General features: G+C 43.7%; 1 protein-coding gene across 1 annotated transcript; it reads left to right on the top strand.

The window, feature by feature from the left end:
• Positions 1 to 249: 249 nt before the first annotated feature.
• On the top strand, positions 250 to 9,396 carry LOC123044232 (exportin-T). Its single transcript, XM_044466914.1, has 15 exons — positions 250 to 2,000; positions 2,083 to 2,178; positions 2,286 to 2,375; positions 2,462 to 2,566; positions 2,769 to 2,828; positions 3,033 to 3,095; positions 3,177 to 3,272; positions 3,837 to 4,001; positions 4,798 to 4,971; positions 5,109 to 5,174; positions 5,291 to 5,389; positions 6,432 to 6,578; positions 8,216 to 8,364; positions 8,460 to 8,509; positions 8,902 to 9,396. Exons 1-13 carry the CDS (start codon positions 309 to 311, stop codon positions 8,303 to 8,305), a joined length of 2,943 nt encoding a protein of 980 aa, XP_044322849.1. The 5' UTR covers positions 250 to 308; the 3' UTR covers positions 8,306 to 8,364; positions 8,460 to 8,509; positions 8,902 to 9,396.
• Positions 9,397 to 10,341: the final 945 nt, after the last annotated feature.

Genomic DNA, 10,341 nt, shown 5'->3' with positions numbered 1-10,341 from the left:
GATTTTTATGACATTATATCACCAAATATAGAAATAAAGAAGAAGAGATTTTTTTTAAAGAGAAACGAAAAACCCTAACAACAACTAAACCCAAAATCAGCCCATAAACCCATAAATCGGGCAAGCCAAACCCAAAATAGCGAGAAGAAAACCACCCCCGTCTCAACTCTGAAGCAAAGGAAGGGAAAGGAGCAAAGCAAACCCTCCCGTCGTCCCCCCTCCGCCGTTATATTAACCCCACCTCCGCCTCCGCCCCCCTCTCTCTCTCCCCGTCTCCGCCCCCTCCACTCAGATTCCTCCGCGCCTCCATGGACGACCTCGAGCAGGCCATCCTGCTCGCCTCCGACTCCCCCGCCGCGGCCTCCGCCTCCCCGGCTGTCCGCGAGGAGGCGCTCGCCTTCTGCGCCCGCGCCCGCGACGAGTCCCCGCCCTCCTCGCTCCTCCGCCTCTGCCTCTCCGGCCTCGCCTCCTCGCCCCACGCGCACGTCCACTTCTGGTGCCTCCAGTCCCTCCACGACGCGCTCCTCCGCCGCCGCATCGCCCTCCCCGACGACCTCGCCCTGCTCCGCTCCTCCCTCCTCTCCCTCGCCTCCGCCTCCAACGCCGCCTCCCCGCCCTTCCTCCGCAACAAGCTCGCCCAGCTCGTAGCCCTCCTCGTCCGCCTAGATTACCCGCATGTATACCCCTCCTACTTCCTCGACCTCCTCCCGCCGTCGCCGCCGCAGTCGGGCCCCACGGACATGTTCGCCCGCGTCCTCATCTCGCTGGACGACGACCTGCTCTCCCAGGACTACCCTCGCAACGCCGACGAGACCGCCGACGCCTGCAGGGTCAAGGACGCCATGCGAGCGCAGTGCGTGCCCCAGATCGCCCGCCACTGGCACGACGCTGCCGCCACTCTTGGTGCGGCCGACCCTCCCACTGCCGCCGTAGCCCTTGATGCGGCGCGCAGGTGCATCTCCTGGATCGATGTTGCGCTGGTCGCCAATGATGTGTTTGTTCCTCTTCTATTTGACATTGCCCTGTCCCCTGCAAGTGCTGCCCCTCTTGCTGCGGCGGCGGTGGGGTGTCTTTCTGCCGTGGCTGCAAAGAGGATGGATGCAAGGGCGAAGGTGGCGTTGCTCAGGTCACTGCTGTCTGCACAGCAGGGGCTTGGTAGCCCAGACAGTGGGTTAAAGATGGCATCTTTGGTGACGACTTATGCCGTGGAGGCTCTTGCCTGTTATCGCAAGCTTGGCCCTAGTGATGCCGATGGAGCTGCGGCATTGGAAATGCTCGAAGAGGTGCTACCAGCTGTATTTTCGGCAGCAGAAAGCTGCTATGAGGAGGATGTTGATTCTGGTTCCGTGCTCGAGTTCTTAGCTGGCTACGTCAGTACGATGAAGTCTCCATCTGAGAAGCAGCTGGGGCACTTGGGACGGATCTTAGAGGTGGTGCGGCAGCAAATGACATATGACCCAGTTTACAGGGTGCATCTTGATGTGCTCGACAAGATCGGGAAGGAGGAGGAGGACATGATGGCGGAGCAACGGAAGGATTTAGTGGCATTGTTCCGCAACATTTGTCGGGTAGCGCCAGCTGCCACACAGCAGTTCATAAAGGGGTTGATTGTGGCGGCGCTCTCATCCGCAGAAGCTACCGTTGAGGATGTTGAGGTCACTCTTACTCTTTTGTACCGGCTCGGGGAAGCAGTGAGTGAGGAGGAGATCCGTACTGGGTCTGGGCTGCTCGGGGAGCTTGTGCCCATGCTTCTTTCTGCAAGATTCTCGTGCCACTCGCACCGCTTAGTTGCATTGGTGTATCTTGAGACAGTTACACGCTATATCAAGTTCATGCAAGAGAATGTACAGTATGTGCCACACCTTCTTGCCGCATTCTTGGATGAGCGTGGCATACACCATCAGAATTCCCATGTGAGCCGCCGTGCGGGATACTTGTTCATGAAAGCTGTCAAATTGTTGAAGGCAAAGCTAGTGCCTTACTTGGATACCATTTTGCAGGTATTTCCTTGTCCGTTTTTTTAGATGCACACACCATCTAGTTTATTGTGCTAGATCTGAGGCTGTTTTGTTTGTGAGTTAGAGCTTGGAAGATGTCCTAGGACAATTCACTTCTATGGACTGGGTAAATAAAGAGGCAAAGCTCTCCAGCTCAGAGGATGGCAGCCAAATTTTTGAGGTGCACTGTCCATCTGTCTCTATAGCATAACTTGGCTTGCACCTAGCTGTTTATGTTCTTTAATTGGGATACTGAACTTGGACCATTGGCATAATTTCTTATTGCAGGCTGTGGGGTTGTTGATCGGTATTGAAGAGGTATCACCAGAGAAGCAGGTTCAGTGCTTGACAGCTTTGCTGAATCCTCTCTGTCATCAGGTGATTGTTTCCCTTCTGCCCAATATGATAGCTCTAGTTCTCTAAGAGAGAGGGAACTTACTGGGTTAAGTGAAAATCAATTTCAGATCGAGTCGCTTGTTATGGGTGCCAAAGCACAAGGACTCGAAGAATCATCCCCGAGAGCTACGACTCTTCTACAGATTGTTGTTGCATTGAATATGGTTACCAAGGTATGCTTTACATTTGCACCTAAGAAGAAATGATCAATAGGACATCCTGTATTCTGTGGGGTAGTATACTGAGCCATGTCTGATATTTTTTTTCCTGTTCTGGTCATATTTTCTAATATAGTTCTGATTTACTCTTGTGTTAATTTCTAGTTCTGTATATGTGTATCACATCCTTACTTAATTCGGCTGTTGTCTTTTCTAGGGCTTTAATGAACGCCTCGTGATGATAAGTAGGCCAACAATCGGTGTCATGTTAAAAAAGGTAAATTCTATCATTCTTTACTTCCATGTTTTTACTTAATCTTTTGCGTGGTGATGTTTGCTTGTTGTTAAGTATCATATGCAAGTGGCTGATGAAGAGGACATTTGCCAAGTCCTTGATTACTCTGCATCAATAAACAACATATCCATGGTCTTTGTTTTACTCTTCTTCTGATACGATATTTTCTTACTACTTTGTCTTCAGACCCTTGATGTTGTTCTACAACTCCTTGTTTCATTTCCTAATGTGAGGCCCCTGCGATCAAAGGTAAATCTGAACCTGTTTCTTTAAGATCCTCGTTAGTTCACTGTTTGGATGATTAACCACTTCAAACTTATGCAAATGTAGGTCATATCCTTTCTGCACCGCATGATTGAGATATTAGGAATATCGGTGCTTCCATGTATTCCGATCGCACTAAGACAATTGCTGGTTCATGACGAGGTATTTGTTTTTTGCTTATTTTTATTTGAATTTACTCTTCTTGGTTCTTTGCTTTGCTGTCCCTGCTGATGTGTAGTATCTGCAGCACTTAGGTTTCTTTTCTCAGTAACAGTTCCTTGTGCAGTATTTATTTGAGGGGAAAGGGTAGGAGAAGGATCCTACTGTATATATACAGAAAATATAATACAAAAACATAGAGTTGTTTATATCTGTTGAAAAGGAAATGAAATCATGCGAAACCGCAACGTAGGACTGTAGGAAGAATTCATTCTGGTCCCAAAACTTATAAGAGATCTTGGTAGTGAATATGCAATGTCCGTAAATGGATTTGTATGCTCCTCGTTTCTGGAATGGAAAAAAGACATTAAATACTTCTTCTCAGTCACTCCTGTTTCTTGGATATACTTAGCGCAAATTTCTTTCTGGTACCTGTCGAACATCATACTAGCTGCATATTATTACTTCGAGCAACATTCTGTCACTTGTGTTGAAAAAAAGGCTTCCTACAGCTAAAATTATGTTGCTCCATCTGGGCTGCTAACATCATCATTTGTTTCCATACAGGCAAAAGATATGGTGGATTTCCTTGTATTGTTAAACCAAATAATATGCAAGTTTAATTCTTCAGCAAGTGGCATACTGGAGGATGTCTTTCCTACTATTGCAAGTCGTTTGTCTGTGATACTGTCACAAGATGCCTTTTCTACTGGTCCTGCAGGCAATACCGAGGTAAAGTTAATCACATCTGTAAACAATAGCTTTATTTATTTTTATGTTTGTAGCTTCCTGTTCTTGTACTCGTCTCTGTGATCCTAGAATGGTAAACACTACCTCCATCTAAAGTTGTACTAAAGTTGAGGCACTTATTTTGGGACGGAGGGAATACTTCACTAGTGCCTTCCAGATCTATATGTATTGGATTGATAGGGATATACATGTACCACGTGAACCTCTTTGTTACCCGTGGTGTCATACATCCTTTCTTCTTTGTTTCTCTCTGATGGTGCAACTCCAGCTAACCTCTGGCAACACTATCTACTGACATCGAAAAGCTTTTCAGAACTGCCCATCTTAGTCATTATACTCGGTGGCATTACCTCCAGTGACTATATACTACTTAACTCAATATTTTTATTTTGTAAGCATTTGGATTTTGCCGTATTTGATAGTTTGTCGTGTGCTTGGGTTTGGGCTTTCGGGCAGCCCACCCTGGGGGTTCTGATCAAGGACGAGTGGTCCCCTTTGTCATTGGCCTTCACATGTTCCATTAAAGACATACGTCCCTCTGTAATTTCCGCCTCTCTTTCTTAATGAATTGGTGGCGCTCCTGCGGGTTGCTCAATTTTTTCTGCAATGATGTCGTTGTATACGTCGCCTCACCCTGTGTAGCTAGCTTTTGTCCTTGGCTAGTTTATTGCCCCCATCCTTTAATTCTGCCTACTTTCCTTATTCTGGTAGGCGTCAATTGGGTTCTATATGAATCACAGGCTTCCTTATATACTGTATTCATTTCTTACTGTTGCAGGAAATGCGTGAACTGCAAGAGCTGCAGAGGACATTATACACATTCCTCCATGGGATGGTTACACATGATTTATCTACAGTTCTCCTTGCTCCTACCGGTAGGCAGTATTTGGAAACCATAATGCAGTTGCTTCTGTTTACTTCATGCAGTCATAAAGATATACTGCTCCGGAAGGTCAGGATTCCAGTTATCTTGATTTACAATATTTCTTTTTTATTTTAGCTATTACTCCCTCTTTTTTTTCACGATGAAATATAGCTATGTTCTCCACTTTCCATTGTTCACTTACACCTTGATTATGGTTTTGTTAGGCGTGTGTGCAGATTTTTGTCAAACTTATAAAAGACTGGTGCACTACATCCAAAGCTGATGATAAGGTATTGCTGTGTTCACTTCATGTGATCTTGCGCTGTTAAGTGTCTCTCTAGTACCTGAACAGTTGTATTACTAATCAATCTCATGTGTTCCTGTTTCTTCTTTCTTGTTTCATCAGCTTCCTGGCTTCCGAGTATTCATGATTGAGAAGTTTGCTACTGGTTGCTGTTTATACAGTGTGCTTGACAAATCATTTGATTTACGTGATGCAAATACGGTAATAATTTTGCAACTTGCAATCCTTGTTTTTGCTGTGTTGAAAGTAAACCTTTACTAAGGAAAATGGCAATATAAATTTCGAATGACCACAGTTCCAAAGTAATATAAATTCAACTTGTCCAGCATGATTATTTAGTCTGTTGTCCCATAGTTCATATCAGCTTTCTTAAATATCCTGGGAATTTCACTCAAGAGAAACAAAGTCTAGTTCTATCATTATAACGGAAATTCTAAACCTTACACTTAGTGTAATATGGCTGTATGAAGCCTCTATTTCTGCAACGTTCCAGAGTAAAGAGTTGCATTTAGTTCTTATTAGCCATATGCTGTTTTTAATCCATCCAGTTTTGTAACTGAATCGAGATTACCCCACCATCTTGGGTCCTTCCCCTAGAGAGGACCGGGGTGGACGGATGTAGAGGGGATTTTGAAAACTTATTCCAAGCGATAAGTTCAAGAAAAGCATAAGGCGATGGGATGTACCCTTACATATTAAATTTATATGATTTTAGTCCTCGGCTGCACACTATATCAATTTGACCTTTGGCAGAAAAGAAAGTATATATCATCGCACATAATCTGAAGCTAATCTGTTAAGTTTTCTACTATGCAAGGGATTGTAGAACTCTTGCCTGGTCAGTTCCATTTTAACAGGGGAAAACTTTGTATTTGCCACTCTAGCTTATCCCTTGAAGGCGTGAACTGATAGATTTGTAACAACACGAAATGCTGAGTTGGCCATCCTAGACAAGTGATTTTGTTGATTCATGAGGATGATTGATAATTAGAGCGCTTGGAGTCAAAACTGAGCATGTACTAATGCAGTTCAGAAAGTAGCTGTTAATCTGGAATCAATTGTAACGTGGGTTCCACCGTTCCATAGAGCACCATTATGTTTTGTTCAATTTCAGAATTCCTTGTCGTCATTTTGCAGCACTATTGTAGTTAAAATCTACATACTGTTGCATGGTGACATTGACCAATTCTTTATGTTCAAAAGCACATGGTGATGTATTGACCAATTGGTTTATTTCTGCTAGCTTGTTGTCTTTGGTGAAATTGTGATGGCTCAGAAGGTTATGTATGAAAGGTTTGGGGAGGACTTCATTGTAAATTTTGTAGCAAAAGCTCTTCCAGAAGCTCACTGCCCACCAGAGCTAGCTGAACAGTACTACCAAAAGTTACAGGTACACTCTTATCTTGACCTTGTGTCGTTTCTGGTTCCCAATCTATATTTTTATCTATATAAATATATGGTGGATCAGAGGAAGCACCTTTATTAAGAGAAAAAGAGTAGAACCACCTTTGTTCTGAAGACTAGAAATTCCTAGAAATTCTCTCGTGATTAAGAGAAAAAGAGTAGAATCTACAGCACACACAACTTATTATGTTGGAGCCAGATTATGACTGCCGATTGATCTATGTCAACATTATATATATTACAGTAGTACAACAAATACAACTTGTACTTCACAGGCTTTAGAGTGTACAGCAAATACGACTATATTCTTAATTGTAAACATACGAGTTGTAGTACATAGCCGCAAAGTTGTGCGGGCAGTTTTACCAGTTGCTATGATAATACCAGAATAGACATCGAAGTTACTATGTGCAAACTCAAAAAGTTGAATCGCTGTTCTCAAAAAGGGGATCTGCATGTCTGTGGACTATTTTTTATACTGGACTATTGTCAGTTGGATGGATGTGCCATCAGTATGACATTTAAGTTAGGAAACTGTTATTAGTATCATCTGTTAGGAAACAAAGTGTGAGTTGTATTCACACGGTGAGTATATACTACTCCCTCTGTAAAGAAATATAAGAGCGCTTAGATCACTACTTTAGTGATCTAAGGGGCTGTTTGGATTGCTGCTGATACGTGCCTAGCCAATTTTTTGGCATTGACTGAGCCCATGACAGCTGCTTGGAAGGCAGCCAATTATTTGGCACGCCCGAGCTAAACCAATCCTTCCAGTTCAATTAACGTGTAATTTTCCTCCAACAATTGGCGAGACGTGGGCGCGCAAAGGCCTTGCCAACTTTTTGGCACGCCCATGCGTTGGCGGGGCCAACTCTGGCGAGAACCAAACAGGCCCTAAATGCTCTTATATTTCTCTGCGGAGGGAGTAGCTCTTAACTTGTGACTTCAGAGAAATGGTGGTGGATGAACCCTTGGATCTCAGGCCACAACAAATGAGAGATCACTTTCGACGATTGAACAGCAACTTTTATATCCAGATTTAAACTGGACTTGAACCTTCATATCCAGATTTCACTCCACTTTCATATCAGGAACGTCGACTTGCACTTTCAATAGTGAATTATTCACTTTCCGGAATTGGCAACTCCCTATTTCACGTATAATCGGGAGACTCATAATATCAGTGCCGTTGCCTGGGGAGACTTTTCGGCCTGTGGGTTCCATAGCTGGTGTGGTTGGAGAGGATAGTTGGGGTTAGGGTCTTAGGTATTAGGGAAACTAGAGTTTATCTACCATTTCCTTGAATCCCCGGTGTGCCAGTTTGTATCCAGTTAGAGTTGGTTCCACACAGCTCTAGTTGGAGGCTTTAGTCATCTTTTGTTTGCCCTATTGTTTTGGGAAGGTTGTTTAATTGAGACTTGAAAGTAACATTGATTAGTCGATGACTCCCATCTTTTCTTTGTCCTATTACTCTCTTGAGGGTTGTTTCTTTGTAAGGTGGAATAATTATAGATGCTGTCATGATTCATAAAATACCTGATCTTATTTGTAGCATATTAAAGTCTTCACTCTGTAATAGAATATTTCCCGTTGTAATCAAAGTAGTTTTTTTTTCTTCAACAGGGAAATGACGTAAAGGCATTCAGGTCATTTTATCAATCACTTATCGAGAAAATAAGACAACAGCAGAATGGGAGTCTTGTGTTCAGATAGCATCATTCCATTCATTTTCAATCTGTTTGCCAGAAGACTCCTCAGCTGTATGAGTATAGGTAGTTATTTCTGACTTGTTTACGTTTTTTTTTTCTATCTATTTTGCTGCTATTATTTCATTCCTATTTTTTGTTTAATTCATTAAAATTTGCAGGGTAGTTGTATCAGTGATGTATATAAAGCTACCATTTCTGAGATTAGAAGGTATTGTCTTGCCATTCACATAGTTATTGGTTCCAATCTATTATTATCTTGCTATGTACTGTATGTTCCATCTTTTTTATTCTTATTAAAAACTGTGCATCTTATCGGTCAATTCTTCTATTCTTCCATTCTGATGGCTTAACGAACCTATAGAGGTCTGTAAGAGCGGATGTCCTGAATGCATTTATCATGAACTCCATAAACATGTCTTCACCATAGCAGTAATGTGATGCATCCTTTTGATCTTTTGGTGGTAGTCTGTTTAAAGTTTTCATTATTTCTGTTTGCATTTTTGATAAACTAAATGTTTATACGTACTTTCATCCACCATTCCACATTTTAGTTGTGTGTTATCTGCATACAGTTTGAACTGGCCTTTTGTATGCTTGCAGATGTATACTGCGGGAACATTTTTACAGACTATATGGCTGCCGTGGCGAAGTTGACTGTTCACCGCATGTCATCGGATGCAGGGAAGTATAACCCAAGAGTTTGTCATGAGAGAAAAAAATTACAGGGTTCCATTTATTCGTTTGGAGACTTCTCCCCAAAGTGAATTGGTTGTTTGTTCTCCTACCCGGGCTTGAAATTTTGTAAGGCAATCGCAGTGAGCTAAATAGCCGGGATAGAAAGAGTTGTGTGCGTGTGGGCCGTGTTTTTCCTGACAGAAAGTTGTCGCACCGCCTGTTGTCGTGTACCAAATTTTGTCGAGCTGCTGTGGTTGGTTTCCATCCCCATTTAGTTAGCTGGGGGTGCTGTACAGACTCTATAATGTTCACCTTCTTATTCGTCCGTCCGATCTAGTGACCGCAGTGGTATCACTCTGGTGGTACGCAAGGTTTGAGCTGCTGGATGTCTTCTCATCTCGAAGCGTGCAAATTAGAAAATTTTCCTCGCCTTGTTCCACCTGTCCTTTTTGAAGTTTCTTCCTTGTTCTGCCTATCCCTTTTTGGATTTTGGATCTTCGAAACAAAGAAACCGCATGGTTTTATTCTGGGTCTTTGAAATAGAAGACTGCATTGTGGTCTCCTTCCCTGTCTTTGTCGAGTTACATCACTGTTAGGCAGAGTGCGTGTGTGTGTATGGCTGGGATGGGATTGGGAAAGCCGACAAGAGGTTGGCATGGTCCGAGTCTCCGTTCTTCTGGTCTTTGGGAAGGGAGTGGCCGGGAACAGAAATCCGTGCTGGAGACGGCTCTGGCCTGCTTTTATCATGTGCAACTATTTGATTGCGCACAGTGGTCCATATGATTGTTGCCTCAACAGTATTAGATCTGACAATCTTTTATCGACCATCGTGTGGAGCGTTGGCAGCTCAATGTAGCGTCCATAGGGTTCTCTTCCGCCTCCCTTGCTTCCCCCCTCTCGCCTTTCTTCCTCCTCCGCAGTGCCGGTCTTGCTTGTTCCCCCTTGGGGGGCCGCCGTGCTCAGATGGCTGCGCCATGCTAAGTTCATCATCTGAATTCCTGGAATATATAGAAGGAGAACTTTGGCGGGTGGCGGGTGATTTATCCGGCTAATGGAATATGTATTTAGAATTCTTTTCAGTCAGGGCAGCTCTCAAAGGCACGAGAGATAAGGAAAACTGAAAAGCTTCTCAAACCAGAGTAGGAATTTTGGAAATATTATTAGGGTTCCATGTCAAAATAGAGAGAAAGATGCTTTCCCTACATGTTGCTCCTAATCCTATGGTGGCTGTCAGACTCAGCGGTCTGAGGTCGCGTTCTTATCAGACTCTGGAAAGTCAGTCGTTGCAAACTCATGTTTATGTGGTACAGCTAGAAAGGGGTCCTCCCCGGAGGAAAATGCCAATCAGACATGGGACCGTTCCAA

The sequence above is a fragment of the Triticum aestivum genome, chromosome 2B, assembly GCF_018294505.1.
Source record: "Triticum aestivum cultivar Chinese Spring chromosome 2B, IWGSC CS RefSeq v2.1, whole genome shotgun sequence".
Classification (NCBI taxonomy): domain Eukaryota; kingdom Viridiplantae; phylum Streptophyta; class Magnoliopsida; order Poales; family Poaceae; genus Triticum; species Triticum aestivum.
Note: the sequence above shows the minus strand (reverse complement) of the source record. Positions and strands in the feature narration are given on the sequence as shown.